This window comes from Stegostoma tigrinum, chromosome 5, assembly GCF_030684315.1.
Source record: "Stegostoma tigrinum isolate sSteTig4 chromosome 5, sSteTig4.hap1, whole genome shotgun sequence".
NCBI classification, from domain to species: Eukaryota; Metazoa; Chordata; class Chondrichthyes; order Orectolobiformes; family Stegostomatidae; genus Stegostoma; species Stegostoma tigrinum.
In genome coordinates this window covers 21,875,809-21,901,715 of record NC_081358.1, presented here as the reverse complement: position 1 = coordinate 21,901,715, position 25,907 = coordinate 21,875,809, and the positions used below count along the sequence as shown (strand labels likewise).

The 25,907-nt window shown below is 41.4% G+C and overlaps 1 protein-coding gene across 1 annotated transcript in view; it reads left to right on the top strand.

Moving 5' to 3' along the window:
- Nucleotides 1–25,907, top strand: part of zbtb10 (zinc finger and BTB domain containing 10) — an 88,532-nt gene that overhangs the window by 39,391 nt on the left and 23,234 nt on the right. The window contains exons 2-3 of the mRNA XM_048528752.2: nucleotides 10,662–11,634; nucleotides 24,762–24,830. Coding sequence (XP_048384709.1) covers nucleotides 10,662–11,634; nucleotides 24,762–24,830 — 1,042 coding nt within the window. The remainder of the gene's footprint in view (nucleotides 1–10,661; nucleotides 11,635–24,761; nucleotides 24,831–25,907) is intronic.

The window sequence follows — 25,907 nt, the reverse complement described above, 5'->3', positions numbered from 1 at the left end:
CATTCAGCCATAGCTGATAAGTTTAATTTCTGCTCCTATGTCTTATGGTCTGAGGGCCTTATGTTGGATTCTGGGCAACAAAATGTGAGGCTGGATGAAAACAGCAGGCCAAGCAGCATCTCAGGAGCACAAAAGCTGACGTTTCGGGCCTAGACCCTTCATTAGAGAGGGGGATGGGGTGAGGGTTCTGGAATAAATAGGGAGAGAGGGGGAGGCGGACCGAAGATGGTGAGAAAAGAAGATAGGTGGGGAGGTAGGGAGGGGATAGGTCAGTCCAGGGAAGACGGACAGGTCAAGTAGGTGGGATGAGGTTAGTAGGTAGATGGGGATGCGGCTTGGGGTGGGAGGAAGGGATGGGTGAGAGGAAGAACAGGTTAGGGAGGCAGAGACAGGTTGGACTGGTTTTGGGATGCAGTGGGTGGAGGGGAAGAGCTGGGCTGGTTGTGTGGTGCAGTGGGGGGGAGGGGACAAACTGGGCTGGTTTAGGGATGCAGTCGGGGACGGGGAGATTTTGAAACTGAAGTCCACATTGATACCATTAGGCTGCAGGGTTCCCAGGCGGAATATGAGTTGCTGTTCCTGCAACCTTCGGGTGGCATCGTTGTGGCACTGCAGGAGGCCCATGATGGACATGTCATCTAAAGAATGGGAGTGGGACTGGAAATGGTTTGCGACTGGGAGGTGCAGTAGTTTGTTGCGAACTGAGCGGAGGTGTTCTGCAAAGCGGTCTCCAAGCCTCCGCTTGGTTTCCCCAATGTAGAGGAAGCCACACCGGGTACAGTGGATGCAGTATACCACATTGGCAGATGTGCAGGTGAACCTCTGCTTAATGTGGAATGTCATCTTGGGGCCTGGGATGGGGGTGAGGGGGGAGGTGTGGGGGCAAGTGTAGCATTTCCTGCGGTTGCAGGGGAAGGTGCCGGGTGTGGTGGGGTTGGAGGGCAGTGTGGAGCGAACAAGGGAGTCACGGAGAGGGTGGTCTCTCCGGAAAGCAGACAGGGGTGGGGATGGAAAAATGTCTTGGGTGGTGGGGTCGGATTGTAGATGGTGGAAGTGTCGGAGGATGATGCATTGTACCCGGAGGTTGGTGGGGTGGTATGTGAGAACGAGGGGGATCCTCTTTGGGCGGTTGTGGCGGGGGTGGGGTGTGAGGGATGTGTTGCGCGAAATACGGGAGACGCGGTCGAGGGCGTTCTCGATCACTGTGGGGGAAAAGTTGCGGTCCTGGAAGAACTTGGACATCTGGGATGTGCGGGAGTGGAATGTCTTATCGTGGGAGCAGATGCAGCGGAGGAATTGGGAATAGGGGAACAACCAGCCCAGCTCTTACCCTCCACCCACTGCATCCCAAAACCAGTCCAACCTGTCTCTGCCTCCCTAACCTGTTCTTCCTCTCACCCATCCCTTCCTTCCACCCCAAGCCGCACCCCCATCTACCTACTAACCTCATCCCACCTCTTTGACCTGTCCGTCTTCCCTGGACTGACCTATCCCCTCCCTACCTCCCCACCTATACTCTCTCCACCTATCTTCTTTTTTCTCCATCTTCGGTCCGCCTCCCCCTCTCTCCCTATTTATTCCAGAGCCCTCACCCCATCCCCCTCTCTGATGAAGGGTCTAGGCCCAAAACGTCAGCTTTTGTGCTCCTGAGATGCTGCTTGGCCTGCTATGTTCATCCAGCCTCACATTTTGTTGTCTTGGATTCTCCAGCATCTGCAGTTCCCATTATCTCTTCTGTTGGATTCTGTCTGATTAGCTTGAATCTATCGGAATGCCCTGCAGTAACTTTATTAACTTCACATATTTTCCACATGTTAAGTTAGCTAGTCTGCTGTTTCCTGCTTTGTGTTCCCGTCTTCTTGAGTCTTCAGAAATATTCCCTTAAAAGACTGCCATTGTATCTTTTATTGATCTATTATTTCATCTAATTTGTGAATTCAGTTAATGTAGCTCTGCTTTCAATACTGCAATACTTGCCCTCATTTTTTAAAAATTAAAATAAACTGACTTTTACTGAATGTAAAATTCAGTCATAACACAAGGAAGATTTTTCATTTGTTTATGGGATGTGGGTGACACCACTTATTGCCTATCCCAGGTAGCCATGGGGAGGATGTAAACTTCTTAAAGACTGTCTTTATTGCAAGGGGATTGGAATACAAGAATAATGAAGTCTTGCTACAATTAGATAGGACTTTGGTGAGACCACATCTAGAACACCAGGATAAGATCAGCTATAATCATGTTAAATGACCGGAAGGGCAGAATTGCTTGCTCCTGCTCCTAAATTCCTATACTGTGTACAGTTTTGTCCTCCATAGTTGGTGCAAGTTACATGTATTGGAGGCACAACCAATAGAGTGAATACAAGGAAGGCTCACTAGTATGATCTTTGGGTTGCGAGGCTGAATAAATTTGAGTCTATATTTTTGAGTTTAGTGAAATGAGAGGTGATCTAATTAAAGCATTACAAAGAGGTTTGATAATGTACAGGAGACTTTTTACCCCAGTTGGAGAAAGCAGGAGCACCATGGTTTCCAGATATGGTTCTCATCAGTTAGGGCTGAGGTGAGGAAATTGTTCACTTGAGCTTGTAGATCTCTAGGATTCTCTACCCCAGAAGTATGAATGTGCTATTCAAGAAAATACTTAAGGCTAATTCAGACAGTGTCTTGTGGCTTCCAGAGCTAGGTATGTGGGGAGCAGGCAGGAGAATGGAGTTGAAGTTGAAGCTCGATTGTTGTGGCAGGGTCGACGATGTTGGACTTGCAGATCTGTCTGCTCCCTCTTGCATGTCTGGTCGCATCCTTCTTTCCTCTTTTAACTGAAATTCTTCATTTAACTTTTGAATCAAATTATCTTTTCTTCCTTCTGTGGCTGTGGTGGTGGACAGGCCGCAGGGAGCTGTTGGATGACATATCTGGTCTATTCCTCGTGGCCGTGGTGGTCACAGCTTGAGCAGCTGTTCCAGCATCAATGAATTGCGGTCTGTTCTTTTCCTCTAATGTTCTTGCGGTGTGTGCACTGATAACTGAGCGAATGACCTCTCAAATGAATTATCTCTTGGCCCTCAGGAGTTGATGTGGATGTTCAGTTAAAACATGATTGATATGGGCCCTGGTTCTTGAGAGTTGGGACAATCTCCTAGCTGTGGTAGCGGCTGACGTATGGGCGATTAGGTCACCTTGTCGGTAGCGGTGGGGGCTGCATTAGTGTGCTTCCTCCTTGGTGTTACAGCTCAGGGACAGCTTTGGCAGCTGTGGAGTGTGGTGGCGTCCCGTAGCCTCTTAGGAAATCAAGAAGCATGATGGAACAAAGAAATGAAATTTGTCCTGACATTGCAAGATTTATTTCTTTTTATAGTGTATGTATTAAAAATGGCATCAGATTATGATGATTTATACACATTTTACTGTATTTTCATAAATCCATCTAACAAATTTCAATCCTATATATGCTCAGCCAGGTTCATTGGACATGTGAAACGTGGGCAGTGGACTGAATGGTTATCTACACTTGTGATTTCTTGTTTTCTGCAGTTCCAATTAATTTTCCCATAATTCTTTCACATTCTCTTGGGTTTCATAACTATTAAATTTTGATGTTGCAGGTCCAGAGGACTGATTCCTGGGCTGGGTAATTTTGCAAGCTTTGAGTTGAAGCAATGCTTGAACTGAAACTAATTTCTAGAAGTAATGATGCATCTGTTAAAAGTCCCTAAATAGGGTTTCCATTCATGCTAACAATATGAATATTTCAATTCTGGCCTGACTGCCTTACTTCCTACTTTCTTCTGTCCCTTCCCTTGTATTCTTTCCCTAAAAAGAAATGTTCCCTTTTTCACATTCTTCTGCTAAAAAGAGCATTAAAACAATATGAGATAACAAGGTGTAGAGCTGGATGAACACAGCAGGCCAAGTAGCATCAGAGGAGCGGGAAAGCTGACATTTCAGGTCTGGACCCTTCTTCAGAAAATTTTTTTGTGAAGAAGGGTCCAGACCTGAAACATCAGCTTTCCCGCTCCTCTGATGCTGCTTGGCCTGCTGTGTTCATCCAGCTTCGCACCTTGTTACCTCAGATTCTTCAACATCGGCAGTTCCTACTATCATTAAAACAATATGTTGTGTAAATTAAAATAAATTGGCAGCTTTATCATAGTACCTTTTTAATGGCTTTAAATTCCATTTTTATAGACCACTTCAATCTAATCTCTCTTCTATAAATACTTCTAAATAAAGACGTTTTAAAACAGAAAGGGACTGTTATAGGAACTGTGTATGGGTCAGTTCACTGATGTGCAAAGCAGCAACAATTGCCTCCCCTCCTTTCACCACCAGTCATCTAAAACAAAAAATGCAGGATATTCTATTACGTTTAGAGATGAAGCTTTTTTGACAAGTTGCTATTGATTCCTTGCCCCTGGTTTTTCTTCGGTTCGTGTCACCAGTGTCAAGACACAACTGGTAGTCCCGTCACCTCTCAGCCAAAATGATGCATTTTCAAATCAGGACTTGAAAAAGAAACAAAGTTTGATTTTTTTTCAGTTCAGTGCTGAGGGAGTGCCGCAATGCTGGAGGTGGTGTCTTTTGGATTGGTGTAGACAGTTTTGAAGAGCAGAGGAGTTATTCTGAGAGTCCTGACTTGCACTGCTGATTGAGGGACAAATACAAGATGAGACTTCATGGCCATTATCACATTGTTCGTGGGAATTTGGTCTTCAAAATTTATCTCTTACATTTCATACATTATTTAAGTGGCTACTCAGTGCTCTTAGACGGTTCCAGGATGTTGTCCCGCGACGGTGAAATAGCAGCTATGTATTTTCAAGTTAGGACGGTATTTATTTGCCTTGGAGAGCATCTTGCAGGTGGAGATACCTAATGTTGCTCTTCTACCTTGCTGGTGAAGGGAGTGCTTGTTGATGGTGGATGTGGTGAAGCATATTGCTTTCTTTGTTTTGGATGGTGTCAAGCCTTGAGTACTGTTGAAGCCGCACCCATCCAGGAAAGTGCAAACTATCCGACCTGTTTTATTGATGGTAGACAGATTTTAAAGATTCAGGGCAATAGTTACGTTTTGCAGAATTCCCACTATCTCATCTTTTAGTCACAATATTTATATAACTGGTTCATTTCAGTTTCTGATTCTTGTTGGAGATTCTTTGCTGGACAGTTGTATGGCATAAATGTTGCTTGCCACTTGTCACCTAGAGCTGAACATTGTCCAGGTCTTGCGGCATTTAGACATGGCCTGCTTCACTATCTGACGAGTTGCAAATGGTGCTGAACATCTTGCAGTCATCAGTGAACATCCCCACTTCTGACCTTTAAGTGGAGGGAAGGTCATTGTTTAAGCATTTAAAGAGATTGCTGGGCCAAGGACACTACACCGATGAAAAGATGTCTGAGAGCTGAGGTGACTGACCTCTAAATGCAACCATCTTCCTTTGTGCCAGGTATGACTAATATAGTGGAGAATTTTCTCCGGATTCCTGTTGATTCCAGTTTTGTTAGTGATGCTTGATACCACACCCTGTGAAATGTGGCCCTGATACCAAGGGCAGTGTCTTTGGGGAACAATTACAGTTTAAAAAAATGACATTGGAAAAGTTATTGTCAGGATTCTTCCTCCCACCTGTTGGTAACAACTTCCTTTGGGCTCTTGGGCTTCATAGAAGGCTGTTCAGAGATGTCTCAGAACCAGGGAGTACCCTTCCCTCTTTACAAATTTGCATTATTTGAGTAATAGAGTCATAGTTATACAGCACGGAAACAGACTCTGGTCCTACCAGTCCGTGCCGATATAATCCCAAACTAAACTAGTCATACCTGCCTGCTCCTGGTCTTTATCCCTCCAAACCTTTCCTAGTCATGTGTCTATCCAAATGTATTTTAAATGTTGTAAATGTACCTGCATCCACCACTTCCTCAGGAACTTTATTCCACATGCGAACCACCCTCTGTAAACATTTGCCTCTTGTGTCTTCTAAATCTCTCTCTTTTCACCATAGAAATGTGCCACCTGGTCTTGAAATCCTCCATCTTGTGGAAAAGACAACTCCCATTATCCCTATTTATACCTCTCATTATTTTAAGAATTTCTGTCAGGCTGCCTCTTGACTGCCTATGCTCCAGTGAAAGAAGTCCCAGCCTATCCAGCCTTTCTTACTAACTCAGACCTTCCATACCTGGCAACATCCTGGTAAATCTCTTCTGAACCCTCTCCAGCTTGATAACATTGTTCCTATAACTGGGCAATCAGAGCTGGACAAAGTATTCCAGGAGAGGCCTCACCAGTGTCCTGTACAACCTCAACACGATTTCCCTACTGAAAGAATTGAGCAGTGAAGGTAAGCGTGCCAAACACCTTTTTAACCACCCTGTCTATTTGTGGCGCTAACGTCAAAGAATTATGCTTCTGCACTCTTACGTCTCTCTGTTCTAAATACTACCCGAGATCTTCCCATTAATTGCATAAGCCACACCCTTGCTTGCTGTACCAAAATGTAACACTTCACATTTATCCAGATTGAATTCCTCCTGCCATTTTTCAGTCCGTTGTCTCATTTGATCAAGATTCCTTTGTAATCTTCGAAAACCTTCTACTCTGTTGACTATGCCACCAATTTTGGTGTCTTCCGCGAACTTACTAACCATGCCTTTTATATTCTCATCCAAATCATTTATGTAAATAACAATCAAAAGAGGACCCAGAACTGATCCTTGTGGAACACTGCTGGTCACAGGCCTCCAGTTCAAAAAAACTGCTCTATCTTCCGACTTCAGGGACCAGAGTTTCCCCTCCTCTGTTGAGGATGCCCTCAACTGATCTCCCCCATTTCCTGCGCTCCTACTCTCAAACCCTTCTCCCAGTGACAATAAGATAGAGTCCCCTCAGTCTTCACACACCACCCCATCAACCTCCGAATACACTACATCATCCTCCAACATTTCCACCACCGACAATTGGACCCCCCCCCCACCCCAGCGACCGCTTCCCACAGGGACTGTTCATTCCGTCATTCTCTCATCAGCTCTACATTCCCCACCAACCCTTCCACTACACCTGATACCTTTCCCTGCAACTGCAGAAGGTGCTATACCTGCCCCCACCGTTGCCCTGTCACCTCTGTCGAGGGTCCTAAACAATCCTTCCAAATCCAGCAAGAAATTCACCTGCACTTCATCTAACCTCATTTACCCTGTATCCATTGCTCCCAGGGTGGTCTCTCTGTCGGAGACACCAAATGTAGACTCTGGGACCAGTTTGTGGAGCATCTCTGCTCTGCATGCACCAACCAGCCCAACTTTCTGGTTGCCATCCACTTTAACTGGCGGAACAACGCCTCATATTTTGCCTTGGGAGCTTGCAGCCCAATGGCCTGAATGTGAACTTCACGAGTTCTAAAATCTCTCCTCCTCCAATCTGTCTATCTGCCAACTCACCTGTCTGCTCCACCCTTCCCGCTGACCAACCACAATAACTCCCTACTTGTATCCACCTACTACCATCTGAGCTTTTCAATTGTAATTACCTTCCATTCTGAGGAAGGGTGAAGCTCTGAAATATTAACTTGTTAGTTCTGTTCACGGTTACCAACAGACTCCTAATATCCATTTCAGATTTCTTGCACCAACATTCTAACAGCATACTAATGAAAAAAAAATCTTCAATGCATTCAAAAAACACCCTGCCACAACCCCAGTGCCCCCCCCCCCCCCGCCTTCCTCTATTTATTTTTGGGCTTCCCTCCTGAAGAAGGGTTTCGACCTGAAACATTGACTTTCTGCTCCTCAGATTTGTCTGATTTCCTGTACTTTTCCAGCTCCATATGTTTTGACTTTGGTTTCGAATATCTTAAGTCCTTTCTGCCTCCTCCACCATTATTCCCTGTCTCCTGTGGTTAGGACCGTTTCCCCTCTTAGTACTGTGCTTCTATTTTGTCCGTCACTGGTCTCCATTTCAGTACTGAGGCATTAGCAGCTACATAGGGCCTTGATCCTGTTTACCCACTTTGATTGGTCAGAAAGTCCTTAGCAGTGCTGCTAATGCTGTGCCTTTGGGAAGAAGATGTATGTTTAACTAGTTGCCAGATGGAATGTCTGTCTCTTATGAGAAATCCAGTGAATGCAAACTTGGATCATCTTTCTTTGTTCATGTTGTGTTATGGTGATGTTTATTTGTGGAAAGAGAACAGTGATGCAACTTTAAAGTGTGAGTCATAGTGTAGGTGACGTAGCAGAAGTACTCTTAATTGTGGCATCCAGCTATGATGAACTTTGAAATGTGTGCAGAAAAATGTGGTTGCACTTTGACTGTTTGTAAAACAAAACTAATGTGTTATATGTTTTCCTCTCCAGGACTTAGCTATTTACATCTAAACTGTCATGTGCGTTGTGTCTTCTGGTACAAATGAAATATCATTTGCTTTGAAAACTCTTCATTTGCCTTCCTTTTCTGGCCTAGAAAGGGCACAAGTTGTCAGAAATTTCTGTCTGTATTGATAGTGTTTATTGGCAAGGCGAGATGAGATAATCTGCAGGCATATTGGTAAATAGTAATAAAACTCTGTCACCAGACTTGAAGAAGAAACTCAAGATTGGAATTGGTGGGACCTTTGCTGCACCTCTCCAACAACATGTAGGTTCCAAGTAATAAACACGTTTATAAGTGAATCAGTATTGTACATACTAGTGCTTTGTAATTAATGATGAAAATCAGTTTGTAATTCCAATTTGACATTATTTTGCTCTGTACTTGAAATATTGTTGTGCATGAGATGAAGTGTGTTCTGGGTTTCCTCCCACCAAAGCTATTAATTGCAGTGTGCTTCACACATTCTATTTCTAATTAGTTCCCTAATTTATAATTCCTCAAGATTCTCTTCCCTTCCGTTCCAAACTAAACCAAAAATGACTACAGGGGTCTCAACCAAATTGAATGGATTTTCAGATTAATTGTTTTTTTTAAAAAACTCTTGTTCTAGGTAATTGCATTGAGATTCTTCAGATTGCTGTAAGTTTTTAGTATCAGAATCAAGTTTTGTAAAATATCAATGACTTGTCTGACAGTTTCAGGTTTCACTTTATTACTATTGCAACCAATGCATTTATATGTAAAATTTATAAATGTGTGAAGGCAAATTGTTGTGAATTAACTCGAATGTAGTGGTCTTGGAAATACAATTGATGCATAAATAGTATTCTTTTCTACTCATGTACTGTGATAATTCATGTGATACTGATATTACGTTATATGAAAGAAAACTGCTAAAACTTTGAAGGAAGACTAGTCACTAGCCTATTGTGGAGCTGGACAACCAATGTCACCAGTGTTGCTTGTAGGAAGTCTCTGGAGGGGAACAGGGAATGGGAGAAAACAGGGCTAATATACCACATTAAGAATAATGGCAAATCCTATAAAAATGATTTATGTTTTTACTATTCTTCACTGTGTTTGCAAATATTACCATGCCAATACAATATAATGTATTTTCAAACTGTTTAAAGAAAGCTATTGATTAATTCTGGCACAATATCAAATGATATTCAACAATGAAACTGTTGCTTTACACAAGTGAATAATTGAAACACAGTGAGGGATCAGCTTGCACCCTTGCTTGGGTTATTTGAAAAATGCCACGTGACTATGGGAATTTTCATTGTACACTTGAAAATGTGGGCTTTGCCTCTCTTAGATATTCTTCAGAATAAATTTTTGTATGCACTGAGTAGCCAGTTTTTACTGATTCTGAAATCTCTCATCCAAGGAGGGAAGTGTTATTTCTGATTTATGTTCCTAATTGTTATCCACTGTATTTCACGAGCTGTGCCTATTAGTTTTGATTGATAACAAGGTTAGACATGAGTGCATTGGATAAATAATCTGTACCACATTATTAAAGATGAGAAAGATGTGGCATTTTGGACAAGTCATTGATCGCATGAACAAAACTAGCTTCCTAATAATGCACCATTGCCTTCACAAGGAAATGGAGTGGGTGAAAATTGAAGACTGTGAGAAACTAAGCTATTATGTATTGCTTAAACACACAGGATACACTCTGGTCTTAAATGAATATTGTTCGTTTCTTTCATGATCCTTACTCCTTACTTAAAAATAAAACAGTCTTTGCTCTTTTATCCCCCATTCAAGTATGATCTTCAAAAGCATCTACACACTTCACTTGAAGTAGTTACTTTACAGTGCACTTGCAAGAGGAGGAGGCAGGTGGATTTATCAGTAGGATACCACACTGCCTAAAATTTATGAAACTTGAGTTTGAATTGAGCATCAAGGAATGGAATGAAAAGCTCTTTTGTATTTTTTTCTATCCTTGTCTCAGTTTGATATATTCTGGTTAATTTTCTTAGCAGAAGGCAACATTTTACCAACAATCGTGTGTTGTGAATAAAATGGAATGATTTGCAAGGATAAACTAAGATGTAATTTGGCTTACAGAGTGCTGTACACTGCACCTAAAGCTTAAACAATCAGTTGAAAACTCTAGTTATTTTTATTCTCTGCTTTGACAGGTGCTGTCCCCAAACATGTGCTCTCTCTCACCACAACAGGTAGAGGAAAGACTTAAGGGTTAACAACAGAACATATTTTGTACTTAAATTTTTAAAAAATCTTTTATGATTTGCTTCTCTTTCTAGGAGTCTGCAATTACATCGAAATCAACAGATGAACTGTACACTGAGTACAAGAGTGATCGAAATGAAATTTCTTATTGTTATCAACTGCTTCAGGAACTAAATGAGCAGCGGCAGCAAGGCATTCTGTGCGATGTCAACATTGTGGTGAAGGGTCAGGTTTTCAAAGCCCACAAGAATATATTAGTTGCTGGCAGCCGTTACTTTAAGACACTCTATTGCTATACTCCAAACGACAGTTGTGACCAGGTCACGGTAACTCACCTTGATGTTGTTGCAGTACAAGGTTTCACTGTCATTCTTGATTTCATGTACTCTGGACATTTGGTTTTAACCAGCCAAAATGTAATTGAGGTAATGTCTGTAGCAAGCTATCTACAAATGACAGACATTGTTCAGGCTTGCCGTGGTTTCATTAAGGATGCCCTGAACATCAGTACAAAATCCAATGCAGCAGAGAAAATAATAATGCAATATGAGAAGGTAAAAGCCTCCAACCAGTCCCAAAAAGAAAACACTGTAGCTACACTGAAACATGAACCTAACAGTCCTTGGATAGTCAAATCTACAACTGCAGTGAACAACTGCGCTGCAGGAGGATTGCATGAAGAGAGGGCTAGATATGAAATGGAGAACTACAGTTTTGATGTGGGCTCAGTAATGGACCAGAATGAGAGCTACCAGATTAATGATTCTGTCTGGAATCAAGATAACTTTTCGGATTATGTTGGAAAAGATCTGCAGATGGGACTACCTCAGGATCAGGGCCCTGCTTTTTCATGGGGAAATTTGGGAAAATTAATGCTGCATCAGACAGTTCCGCGAAGTGGACGAAGGAAAAACCACATAACTAGAAGAATTGTATATGATGTTGCACCAAAAGCTGAAGAGGGAGTTGGAGATAATTTAATGATTCAGCCACCTATGGCATTCTCTGAGGATGGATTACAGGAAATTCCCGTTGACTCGTTTGGAGGTACTGTGTGTGTGTGTGCGCGCGCGCATGTTGTGTAATGTATTAGATTATCTCATATATTTTTCTTGAAGGCAGTCCTACATGGAATATTCTTCCAATGCCAGCAAAATACTTTGACCAAATCCAAGTTCTTACCGTATCATCCAATTCCACCATGTCGTTGATGCTACACCCTGCTTCCCACTTTTCCAAATAGATGGAGGGCACGCCAAGGAAATGGGCCATTGTCAGTGTCCATCGTACTTCCGAGTTAATAGCACTCGTCCAGATTTGCCACACTATTCTCATCTCCACTTCCCTGAATATAATCTTTAATACAGACAACTGCTGCCTCACACACCCTTGAGGTGAATTCCACACAGCTTGTCACTACTGTTCAGTAATCATCTTCTGTTCTTTGTATTTAGCCCATACCTTTTGACTCTTTTTCCACTGGACACAGTCTGTTTGTATTTGATCCATTCCATTCTTTCAAAATTTAAAAAAAAACCATTGAACTACCCTATAATAAGTTATCCTATTGAAATTAATGCAAAATTCAAGTATTTGGGAACCAGGGTACAGCTGTCTGGTGGTTGAAGTCATATCTAGCACAAAGGAAGATGGCTTTGGTTGTTGGAGGCTAAACGCCACAGTTCCAGGTTCCTCAGATATTTTTGAATCAACTTGTCCAGAGATCTTACTTCATACTTCGAGAGCAGGTGAGAACTGAATTGGCCCCTGGGGCTCCAAGGTCCTGTCACTGCATCACAAGACCCAACTCCTCAGGGTAAATATTTTCTAATTGGCTTGTTCGAAGGTGTTATTACACCCCTCCGGAGCATGTGGGATTTGAACCTAGGACTTCTGACTTAGAGGTAGGGACACAATTGCTTGAGACAGATATTTCTAATCACCTTGTTAAGAGATTTTAATTTATTCTTTTTAATTCATTCATGGGATGGGGGTGTCACTGGCTAGGCAGCATTTATTGCTGAGAAGGCAGTTCAGAGTCAACCACATTGCTGCGGATCTGAAGTCACGCGTAGGCCAGACCAGGTAAGGATGGCAGTTTCCTTCCCTAAAGGATATTAGTGAACCAGATGGGTTTTATTTAAACAATCAACAGTGGATTCACAGTTATCATTAGATTCTTAATTCCAGGCATTTTATTGAATTCAAATGCCACCATCTGCCATGGCAGGATTCAAACGTGGCTCTCCAGAACATGATCTGGGGTTCTCTATTTACAGTTCAATGATAATACCACTAGGCCATTGCCTCCCTGCGGACCTCTAGAGCAGGTGAAACCTGAACCTGGGCCTCCTGGTTCAGATATAGGGATATTACCACTGCCACAAGAAACCTCGGTTCCTTAGGATAATGGCCATGGCTCAACTATCTTCAGCTGTTTTATTAATGACTCTTCCCTCTGTCATAAGGTGGGGAGTGGGAATGTTCATGGATGATAATGCAGTGTTCAGTATCTTTCACAGCTGCTGAATCTATCTCCATATGCAGCAAGAGCTGGACAACATTTAGGTTTGGGCTATGAGCACACTAATGACAGGTGATGACTATCTGTAACAGGAAAGAATCCTAACCATTTTCCTGTGACATTCTATGGCTTTACCATAGCTAAACCTTATACTATCAACATGTTGGGGGTTACCTTTGATCAGGAGCTGAACTTAATGAAAATATTGAGACAGGAAGAACAAGTTAAATGGGAGGAATTCAAAGCCAAATAACTCCCCTCCTGACTCCTCAATGTCCAGTCACTATTGACGAACATATGTCAGAGTGCTATGGAATACTCTCTATTTGCTTGGCTGAGTACAGTAGCAATAACACTCCAGGTCAGTGCCATCCAGGACAAAGCAGTTTGCTTAAATGGCACCCCATCCACCCCACGGATAATAATTGTCAGCAGTGTACACGACATCTAAGATCAACTGCCGAAATTCAGCAAGCTTCCTTCAACAGCACCTTCCAAACCTGTACCACTAAGGAGGGTGAGTAGGAGAGGTGTGGGAATGTTGCAAGCCATACTTCAAATGACATACCATCTTGACTTAGGACAGCATCACTAATTGATCTAAAGCCTGTAACCTCCTCCTGAAGAACACTGAATTCATCTACAGCAGGTGGACTGCAGTGGTACAAGAGGGTGGCACTGTATCATCTTTGCAGTTGCAGTTAGCAATGGGCAACAAATTTTGACCTCATCAGTGATAATCACATCTCTCAACTACAAAATTGAAAATAACAGTTTTTAAAAACTATCTTCATGTACTCTTGCCAACCTTTTATTTGTAAAGGCTAGTATTTACCTCATTTTTATACCAGACCTCAGGAGTGGAATTCGCTTTTTTCTCACACCTAGCTTTGAAGGCTATCAGTCTGCAGTACAGTCTTTATTATCCCCTGAACATTTATTTGTAAATAACTTTGCTTTTCTGCAACTTAGAACCTACGTCCTTTCAAAGCATATTTATTGAGTTGTGTTGTATTTACTGACATGGAATTCCATCTGCTGTGTTTACACCCATTCCTCACCTTATCAAAATCAGACCCATGGTTCACATCCAAAGACTCCCTTTGGTTTTTTAAAGGAATAAACTGTACTCTGCTTTGATATTGTGTGCAATATCAAAAAAAATTGTGACTGTAGATCTGAGCCCTACTGGTCACTGTATCCACTTGCACTCATCTTGGATAAACTGTCCTCAACTCCTACAGCTTTCTTACGCTCAGTAACTTGCCATCATCTCTCTAACAGATCCTGTTCAAGCTTCTGTGGTTATCTGTGGATTGTGAATTCCAGTTAATTCCAGGACAGTGAATTCCATTCCTAAAATCCATTCATACAATATCTGTTGCATTTTTCTCATCTACAATGTCTACGACCTCCTGAATATAATCTGAGGTTTATTACATAAGATTATCTTTTTGAAATCCATCCTATTATTTTTCTGTTTCATTTTGATCTTTAAATTGTGTTTTTATCCTGTGCCACTGAGATAAATTTACTGGTCTGCAAATATCCAAATTTATTCTGGGGTGTTTCCCATTCGTGAGGTAATACATTCTCACTCCACAGTGCACTGCAAAATCAGTTCTAGGGCATCTGCATTTTTGGTCCTGTCTCCCTCAAACTCCTAACATGTATCCTACCAAGTCCTGATGATCAGTCTTTCAATTCAACTTAGCTAATTGTTTTCCATCATTCATTATACTTCATACCTGGGTCTTGGGGCAGTATATGATTCACAACTTGTCAAATTTACCAGCATTTATTGCCATCTTGTTCATGATTGGTAGTGGAGTGAGTGAATGTTTGCGGACTTGGTGCTAATCAAGTGAGCTGCTTTGCCCTGGATGGTGAGAGATAATGGGAACTGCAGATGCTGGAGAATCCAAGATAACAAAGTGTGAAACTGGATGAACACAGCAGGCCAAGCAGCTTCTCAGGAGCACAAAAGCTGACGTTTTGGGCCTAGACCCTTCATCAGAGAGGGTCCTTTCTGATGAAGGGTCTAGGCCCGAAACGTCAGCTTTTGTGCTCCTGAGATGCTGCTTGGCCTGCTGTGTTCATCCAGCTTCACACTTTGTTATCTTGCCCTGGATGGTGTCAGGCTTGTCAAATGTTGAAACTGCACTCATCCAGGCAAGTGCAGAGTATTCCATCATACTCCTGATTTCTGCCTTGTTGAAACTGAAGAGGCTTCGGGATTTAGAAAGTGCAAGTGTCCTAGCCAGAGACCACTTCTTGTAGCCAGTTTCTGTATATGGCTGGTCCAGTTCAGCTTCTGGTCATTGATAACACCCAGAATAATGTTAGTGAGAGATTCCATGGTGGCAATGTCATTGAATGTCAAGGGGTGATGTCCTAATGGACACTGCCTAGCATTTAAATTTCATTAATGTTACTTGCCACTTATCAGCTCAAACCCCTGGACATGGACCTCTTCCATATCTGAGGAGTTCCAAATGGTGCTGAACATTGTGCAGCAGGTATCAGCGAACATTCCCTCTTCTGACCTTTATTGTGAGAGGGTCATCGAAGAAGCAGTTAAAGATAGCTGAACTTGAGACATTCAGATGAGCAACTCTGGCAGAGATGTCCTGGGAGTTGAAATGACTGACCTCAAAAAGGACCTACTCTGCACCAGAAATCTGCATTCCCCACTTCCAAATTACCATTGGCTCCTGCTTTGCTTGAATTGCTTGATGTAAAGGGAGTTAGTCTCACCAACTCCTCTGCTTGAATTGTTCTCTTGAACTGAAACCAAAAAATGTATTTTACAACACGAGCCCCGTGTATGCTATCAAATTACCTGCATCTACCCTGTCTATCCCCTTAAATATTTTATATGTTTCAATGAGTTTACCTCTCATTCTTCTGAACTTGAGAGAAAATGTTAGCCCAGTTTTTCCAGTGTGTCTTCACAGGATAGTCCTGTCCTTCGGTGTATTCCCTCTATTTCAACCAGATGTTTCCTGAGATAAGGAGACCGAAACTGTACATAATACTCCAGTTATGGTCTAACCAAGCTCCTATACATTTGAAGCAAGGTTTCAGTATTCTTGCACTCCAATCCTGTTGGAGTAAGGGCTAACATTCCATTAGCCCTCCCGATAGCTTGCTGAACTTGCCTTCAACTACTTAGCTTTAGGCCTGCCTTGGTCCCTTTGTACATCTAAACTTTCTAACCGTGTACCGTTGAAGAAATACTCTTGTGCACAACCTCATGCATCACATTATATTCTGCCTGCCATGTTCTTGCCCACTTGTGATGCACATCCAAATCCTCCTCACAACATGCCTTTCCAATTAGCTTTTGATCTTCCACAAATTTGGAAATATTACATTTGACCTTCACATTCAAATGGTTGATACGTGTTGTGAACAGCTAGGGTCCAAGTACTGATGCTTGCAATACCCTATTAGTCATAGCATACCAATATAAGAATGGCCCATTTACTACTCCTATCTGTTTTCTATCTGTTTGCCAATCATTAAACCATGTCAGTACACTACTCCTATCTCATGTACTTTAATCTTTCTAACCAGCTTCCTCTGGAGAACTTCAAAAGCCTTCTAAAGTATACTACTACATCCTTCAGGTTTCCTTTATCAATTGTGTTAGTAATAACTGTTAAAAACTCCAGGCTTAGCTGACATGATTTTCCATCCACAAATATATGCTGACTATGCCCAATCAGATCATTAGCAACAAATGTCTATTTATAATATCTTATAGAAACGTTTTGTTGTTTTTCCCTACTACTGATATTCAGGTAACAGGCTTGCAGTTCTCTTTTCTGTTAGGAAAGGGAAGTCGAACCCCTCTGATAATGAAAATTGAAACACCAGTCCCCAATCTGTTACTCTGGGAGTAGAAGTCCCTTTCTAATAATTAAACCCAAAGCACGCAGAGAAGCTCACCTCACCTGATCTGTTAAAAAGGAACGGTTAAATGAAAGAAAGCCCCTGAAATTCACTTTATAAGGAACAACTAGCTATTTATTTAACTTTAACAGTGATCAAATTAGCAGAGCTACTAACAAATCGAACAATTCCCCCTTAACTACTAACTAATTCCCTAACTGAACAAAATTGTACTAGTGTGCGGTTCCAATAAACATAAGTGCCACTTACGTAAACCCAAGTAATAAAACTAAATTAAAGCTTAGACACTCAAAGTCCATACAGGGTCTTCTGGAATGTTCCGCCTTCTCCGCTGTCACTCCAATCATAAACACCTTCCTTCCACTAATCCGTCTGTCAGGGATGTTTTCTCTGTGAAGTCTCCTGTGAGCACTTTTAGCTAGAAATATGGTGGTACCTGTTATGGATAGATGTTGCTTTGTCAGAGAGCTTAGAGATTTCCGAGAGAGCTGGATGTTTATTCCTCAGATGGCAGTTGGCTGTCACCCCAATTTAAAAAAAACTCGCATGTACTTTGGATGACCTATTAATTTTCTTACAATAGCATTGGTGTGAGTTTACGAAAACCATCAGATTTAAATTCAATTGGTTTTCAATCTCTGAGTGTTTGATTTAAGTTAATCGGATGATCTTCAAACTGGTGTTGCAAAACATCAAATCAAGTCTATGGTTTCCAATCACACAACCAATTGCTACAGGTTTCAATTTCATAACTGCCTCTACCTCTTCAACTGCTTACAGACATTTTCTGTGTAAACCTCCAAACTTAGAAAAGCACTTAACCTCCTAAAGGAACCACACACTCTTTTTCCCCCCCCCGCCCGACTATTTTTACAAACAACTTCTAGCTTCCCTTCTTCCAGTTCATGAGTAATGTACACAGCCTCATAACATTTCTCTCTCACTTCCTTCTTTTAAAAAAAAAGCGCAACATTTACTACCTTCCAATATGTGGGAATAATTCTAGAATCTATCAAATTTTAGAAGATAATCAACAAAGCATCAACTATCTCTGTAGCCAGCTCCTTCAAGACTCTGACGAACACGAACAGGTCCTGGGGATTTATTAACTTTCAGTCTATTAGTTTCTGGAGTACATTTTTCTTACGAATACTTAATTTCCTTTAACTCCATGTTATCCCTAGGCACTCTGGTCTCTACTTCTGGAAGATTTCTTGTATTTTCCTCCGTGAAAACAGACACAATATAATCGTCTAGCTTCCCTGGAATTCCTCTGTTCCTCATTGATTCTGCTGTCTTTGCCTGTAATGGACTCTCGTGTGTGTACCAACTATGTCTTTTTAGGTACATTTACAAGATTTTCACGAGCTTTTTTTCAAGTTGTTTTGCCAGATTGCATTTTCCCATTCCTTACAGTTTATTGGTCCTCTTTTGCTATATTCTGTTACTTCTATAACTTTATAGGCCTTTTCTTATAAGCATATACAATCCTGAACATCCTTTTTTGGCTGCGGTTAGCTGACCACCTTGGAGTTTTTGCACGTTAAAAGAACGTAAAGATGTTGTAAGTCATGCAACTTATAATTAGCCATTCTCTGTAAAATCATGTCGTTTGATATATTTTCTCAATCCACCTGAGGCAATTTGTGCCTTAGGCCGCCCTGATTTCCTTTTGTGAAATTTAGCACCCTTGCTTTTTTGCTACCTCACTTGCAAGCCTGATGTAGCAAATGTAAGAAAAAGTTGATCATTAAAGCTAGATGCACGTGTAAAAGATTTTGACCCCAGCAGAGGGATACTCCTCAACAATGTAGAGCAATCTTTGCTCCTCCATAATGGATTTGTACTCAAGCCCATCAGTGAAGGTCGGCTGTCCACAGCCCCTGGACGACACTCACTGGTAGTAGTATTGGTAATTAAAAGCCTGCAATTCAACAGATAAGGTTTTTCACAAACAACTTCCTGCAAATTTCCTGTGTCCCATTCATTAATCTAAAAGCTGACTGCTTTGTTCAGGGAGTTTGCCTCATCTGGGACTCTGAGATAGAAAGTAGGAGGATTGAACACGTCACCATGGAGTGGGAATCGAGGTGTAGCAGGAATGGTTTCATGCAGCTTGTGTGTTTTCATCAATCAGCAGATGTGTAAGAGATGATGTTTACAAGGACAGGAAGCCAGGGGAGGTGTGTTAAGGGAAAAGTTCCAGTTCTGATGCATATTAAGAGAATGTAACAATAAGACGCTGTTAGCTAATGTTGAAGTTCAAGGACTTGAAGGCAAATTATTGACAAAGTTAGGAAATTTAGTTAGCAGCAGGCGATAAGAGTTTTGAAACCTGGCAGATATTCTAATTGAATCTGTGTGGAGCCTAGCCAATTGCACTATTTCTGACTTAGAGGTGGGGCTCTATCCCATCATCTATGTTTGCCAATGATAGAAAGATAGATGGCATTGTAGACTGAAGCCTAAAGTTATAATGCACCTTTTACGGGGGGATGGTGATGTCGTGATGTGGTTGCTGAAAAGATAATTTCGACTAGGCAATGTTCAACAGATCCTGCAGATGGTGCAATTTGAAATCAATAAAATATCTGGAATTAAAATTCTAATGATGACCCTCAAAACTATTCTTTCTTGTGCTATCATTAATTAATGGACATGTCACTCCAGAACACAGCAATGTGGTTAACTCTTAACTGCCCTCTGAAATGACCTAGTACCCTTTCCAATTTTATCATTCCCTAAAGCCTTTCAAAGCAAAAGGAATCAAATGAATTGAAATTGTGTAGTCCTGCCAAATCCAGTTCTGAATCGTGATCAACAATTGAACAAATCATGACAGATGCCACCACAGACAACTCCCATTATTGATAGGGGAACACAGCATATCAATGTAAAAGATCAGGTTGAAGAAGTTGCAACAATCTTTAATCAGAAGTGTAAAGGAGGCATTCGATCTTAGCTGTATCGCCCAATCCCCAAAAGGTACGCATCTTCAGCTAATTTGATTGTCTGCACATGATATTAAGAAACAGTTGGCAGCTCTGGGCACTGCAAAGGCTGAAGCCCTGACAACATTTGACAGTGGTACCAGAGGTGTGCCCCAGAACTTGTGCATCCCTAGCAATATATTTCAATACAGCTACAACACTGGCATCTACCCTAGAATGTCTATTTACTGTAACATTTATTTTTCCTTGCCCTTCACAAGGCGATGGGGAGCTGCTTTCTTAAACTGCGACAGTTCATTTAGTGTAGGTTGACCCACTATGCTGTTAGGGAGGGAGGTCTAGTACTTTGACCCAGCGATGTTTAAAGAACTGCAATATGTTTCCAAGTTAGGATGATGAGTATCTGAGAGGGAAGATTGCACCAGGCGATTTTTCCCGTATGCAGTCTGCTTCACACCTATCAAATCAGACTTCATCTCATTGAATCCTCAACACTATCCTGCCTTTTCCCCATAATCCTTGATTCTCTTACTGATTAACAATCTTCTCTCAGGCTTAAACTCGATAGTCCTCTGCAGTATGAATTCCATCAATTCACTGTGGTCCAAGAGAATAAATTCTTCCTGATCTGTATCTTAAGTGGGTGATCACTTACTCTATGATTATGCCCTGTAATCCTAACCTCTCCCACAAGGAAACCAACCTTTCAGTTTCCACCCTGTTAAGCTGTCCTCCTCTCCCCACTGCCACCACCACCAACAATATTTTCAATAAGACTTAATGGGAACTGCAGATGCTGTAGAATCCAAGATAACAAAGTGTGAAGCTGGATGAACACAGCAGGCCAAGCAGTATCTCAGGAGCACAAAAGCTGACGTTTCGGGCCTAGACCCTTTATCAGAGAGGTTGTTTAATATTCTATTCCCTTTGAAATAAAGATCACTCTTCCATTAGCCTTTTCTTTTGCACTGCCCTTTTTTGATTCGTGCGTGTGGACCTCCAAATCCCCCTCTGCTAAATTTTGTGCCGTGTTTTCTGTTTAAATAGTAATTAGCTCTTCCTGCCAAAGTGCGCGACTTCACATTTTCAACCTAACATTTAATTGCCAAGTTTTTGCCAACTCACTTAAGCTGCTCACATCCTCTGCAGATTTTTTGTCACCCGTATCACTTGCCCTCCCTTCTATGTCATCTGAAAAATTAGCAATAGCACATTCACTTCCCTCACCCAAGTAATTAATATAATGTAAATAGTTTTATCCCAGCACTGATCCCTGTGGTACTCCATTAATTCAGGGTTGTCATCTGAAACTGCCTATTATCTTAGCTGTCTGGTTAGCCGATTGTTTAGCCATGCTAATGTACTACCCAACACCATGGGCTTTTACCTTTACCAAGCAGCCTTTTGTGTTACCTTGTGAAATGGCTTTCGGAAATCCAAATGCATTATAACTATTGGTCCCCTTTATCTTTGCTTTCTATATCAAAGACTGCTAATAAACTTGTCAGGCATGATTTTGCCTTCATGAAGCCAGGATGACTTTAATTGTATCTCGTCCTACATGCATTCTTTTTCAGTCATAGGGGTCTGTGGCACAGAAAATGGTCCTTCTGCCCATCATGTTCATGCTGGTCAAAAGCAGCCACCTAACTATTCTAATTCCGTTTTCCAGAACCTGGCTCATAGTCTTGTATGCCTTGGGATTGCAAATGCATGTCAAAATACTAAAATGTTATGAGATTTCTGCCTCTGCAACCCTTACAGGCCATTAACTCCAGCTTCCCATAACCCTGTCGATGAAAAAGTTTTTCTTTTCATCTGCCCTTAACGTAACTCTGTGATCCTTGGTCGTGGATTCCCCCATCTTGTATACATACATGTCAATAATCACCCCTCTCAATCTCCTGTGCTCTGAGGAAAACAACCCCTGTTTGTCCAATCTCTCTCCATTACTGAAACTCTCCAGCCCAGGCAACATGCTGGTAAATCCCCTTTGCATGCCCTCCTGTGCTTTTTGTTTCTCTATTCATTTATGGGATGTGGATGTCGCTGGGTGGCCAGGATTTCTTGTCCATTCATAGTTGCCCTTGAGAAGATGGTGGTGAGTTCCCTTCTTGGACCACTGCAGTCCTCCTTGTGTGGGTTGATCCACCATGCCATTAGGGAGGGAATTCCAGGATTTTGACCCAGCGAGAGTGATTGAACAGTCATATCTTTCAGAGTCAGGATGGTGAGTGGCTTGGAGGGGAACTTAGAAGTGGTGGCGTTTCCATATGTCTGATGCCCTTGACCTTCGAAATGGAAGTGGTCGTGGGTTTGGAAGGTGCCGTCTGAGGATTTTTGGTGAATTTCTGCAGTGCATCTTGTAATACACAAGCTGCTACTGAGCATCGGTGCTGTCACATCTCTCCTATAATGTGGATTCCAGAACTGCACACAGTATTCTAGCTGTGGCCTAACCAATGTTTTACACAGTTGCAGAACAACTTCCCTGCTCTTAAACTCTATGCCTCAGCTAATAAAAGCAAGTGTACCACATGCTGCCTTAACCATTTTATCTCCCTGCCCTAATATCTTAAGGGACCAGTGCGCATGCAAACCAAGATCCCTTTGATCTTTGGTGCTTCCCAGGGCCCTACCATTCATCACGTATTCCCTTGTTTAGTTTGTACTACCCCAGGTGCATCACCTCATTTATCTGGATTGAGTTCTTTTTGCCACTGATCAGCCCATCTAAATCCATCTATAATCTCAGGCCATCCTCCTCGCTGTTTACAACCCGGCCAGTTTTTGTATAGTCCGCAAACTTACTACTCAATCCTGCAACACTAAATTCTTAATCATTTGCATAAACTACAAACAATAGGAGTCCCAGCACTGATCACTGTGGGACCCCAAATTTCCAAATCTGAAAATCTGGGCGCAGATTTCCAATCGGAGAAACAACCACCAACCATCACCCTCTGCTTCCTGCCACTCGACCAGTTGTGGATCCAATTTGTCAAATTTCTTCAGATCCTATAGGGTCTTATCTTCGCTAATAATCTCTCAGATCCTAATGTTTTCTCAATGGCCAATGTTACGCTAACTAGCCGATAGTTATTTGTTTTTTGCCTTCCCTTCCTTTTTGCTGAATGGTGCTGCATTGATAGTTTTCCAATCCACAATGATTTTTCCAAAATCTAAGGGTATTGGGACTTTACTACCAGTGCATCCACTATCTGTATACTACTTTCTTTAATATCATAGGATGCTACCCATCAGATCCAGGGCTCCTACCAATTTTAGTTTCATTAGTTTCCCTAATAGCTTCTGTCTAGTGACAAATGTTATTAAGTTTTTGCTGCCCTGTTTTTCTCCTTAACTGTTTATTATTTTTGGGAGGCTATTAATATCCTCTACAATGAAGAATGATACATATTTCTCCAACTCCACTGCCATTTCAAGCTTCCCTATGTTTATTTGACAGCCTCATTCTCTAAAGAAGCTCATATGTTCATTTTAGCCTTGCCTTCCTTTTATATATTTAATAAATATATTGTCCATTTTTATGTTACCTGCTAGCTGTGGTCGGAAAGAGGTTTCCTTGACCTGATGCCATGAGACTTCTTGGTTTGGAGACAGTTTTTGAGGACTCATTAGACAACTTCCTTCTAACTACATTCTTGCCAATATCAGGGGATCCATCAGTTTTTTTCAGTAATATCACACAACTTGCCAACCCATTTCAAAAGGCAGTTCAGATTCTACTACATTGTTGTGCGTATGAAGTCACATTTAGTCCGGATCACACAAGGACATCAGATTTCATTCCCTAAAGGGCATCAGTAACCCTGGCTAGGTTTCTAAGACAGTTGACAATGATTTCATGGTCATCATTCATTGGCATGGATATTCCAGATTTTTCGTTTTCATTCAAACCAAAGAGCCCAAGTACAGTGCCTGGTTAGTGCATGTCATAGAATCCCTACAGTGTGGAAACAGGCCATTGGGCCCATCAAATCCACACTCTACTCCAAGAACATCCTCAGACTCTCCCCGTATCCAATCCCTATAACCTTGCATATCCCATGGCTAATCCATCTAACCCCTCTATGCCTGAGCAATATGGGCAATTTTGCGTGGCCAATCCACCTAACCTGCACATCTTTGGACTGTGGGAGGAAACCCACACAGACACTGGGAGAAAGTACAAATTCCACACAGACAGTCGCCCAAAGGTGGAATTGGACCTGGGTCCATGGCGCTGTGAGGCAGCAGTGCTAACCACTGAGCCGATGTGCTGACCTGATACTGAAACTGTGAGCAGGCGAGTAACATTCTTCTACATTGTCAGGTTGAAGTAGGGAATAATTAAAGATTGTTGCCTTAGATTTCTATTCGGTGATCCCTCTAAAAATATGCACCTGGTTTTAGACTGGATCAAAATCCTACAATGCAATGCTTTTGAGTCTCCCTACACCAAGGATTGCAACACTTAGAGAAGGCAGCTCATCATGGCCTTCTGCAGGTGAAAGATGGTTGGGCAATAAATGATGAGTTAGCGAGCAGCATGCTCATTCTTTGAGAGTAAAAAAATCGTTGGTTTGATCTTGGTTATATTTTCTGTTGTGAATTGTACACATGTGCATTTTTATTGAAGTCTTATGAATAATAATCACTTCAATAAGATTTTAATGGGTTCCTGTGGATTAATGCTTCATGAGTTTATTAATATTGTTGGGCAAGGGTAAATCATGTGGCCTAAAATAATGTTATCACTATAAATATTCTCTTTTCAGCTGGAACTTCAGATCAATTCAGATTTGGACTGTTACAAGAAGCGCAAAATAGAGAAACTTGGTTAAATGGTAAGGGTTTTCCAAGTAAATTTTAGAGAAATTGGTGTTCAACCCAAAGTAAAAGACATATTATTTGCCAAAAACTTTTCTTAAAATTATGTGAACTTAATATATTACTGTTTCTCGTCACCAATGGTAATTTTCTTATTCTTCAGTAATTTTATTGCTTGGTCCTCTGTTATCATAATTAATGGTAATTTAGTGCAAAACGTTTTGGAAACTGGAACTTCTATTTTAAAAGCGATTAAAGTAAATAACATAAATAACACATTCACCCATTGACTTCATTGGTACCTTTTAATGCATTTTGGAATTTTTTTATTAAAAATTGCTCAATGACTTTAAATTGACGCTAGTTCAATTGGTTTACAGCATAACTATTTTCCAAAGTCCATCGATGTAATTTGAACAGCTAAACTGGAATATCTTTCTAAAGCATATTGCAATTTCTGATCAGTTGTTCAGACTTTCTACCAAATGAATTTCCAAAGCATCATTCTGATAAATTTGTTTTTATTATGCAAATTTTGTGTCTCTGTGCGCATACATATGAGACAAATAGCAGAGAGTGCTAATTCCAAACCTGCTAGTTTACAGTCATAAAAACTTTGGAAAATCTATTAGTTTGTGTGTCTCTTCCTCACCTGAATTTATGCTAGAAATATTGAATCATTAAGTGAAGTTTTTTTTGTGCTTTCTGATCATAACATGGTTTGGTGATGGTAAGTAACTCTCTGAACTCTAAAGCATTGGATATCCTCTCCCACTCAATGGTCTCAGGCAGCATTCAGATACCAGTTAACCAGCATAAAAATATACTGGTTACCTCCGATTCAGCCTCAGATTTGCTGGCTTCTGTGATAATTAGCAAAAAAAAAACTTGATTCTTCATAACTCCAGGATCCTGATCCAGATATTCCCAAAGCGTCTTAAGGACTGTTCTTCAAGATGAACTAAGTTCCAGTCTGCTCAGTACTGCTGAATATCCATTTAAGGCTGCAAGCAATGGATTTCTACAGGTTAAAAACATCAATGAGTGTGGGATTGTGCAGGAAAATTATTTTGAGACTAGAATTCCGGGCATGA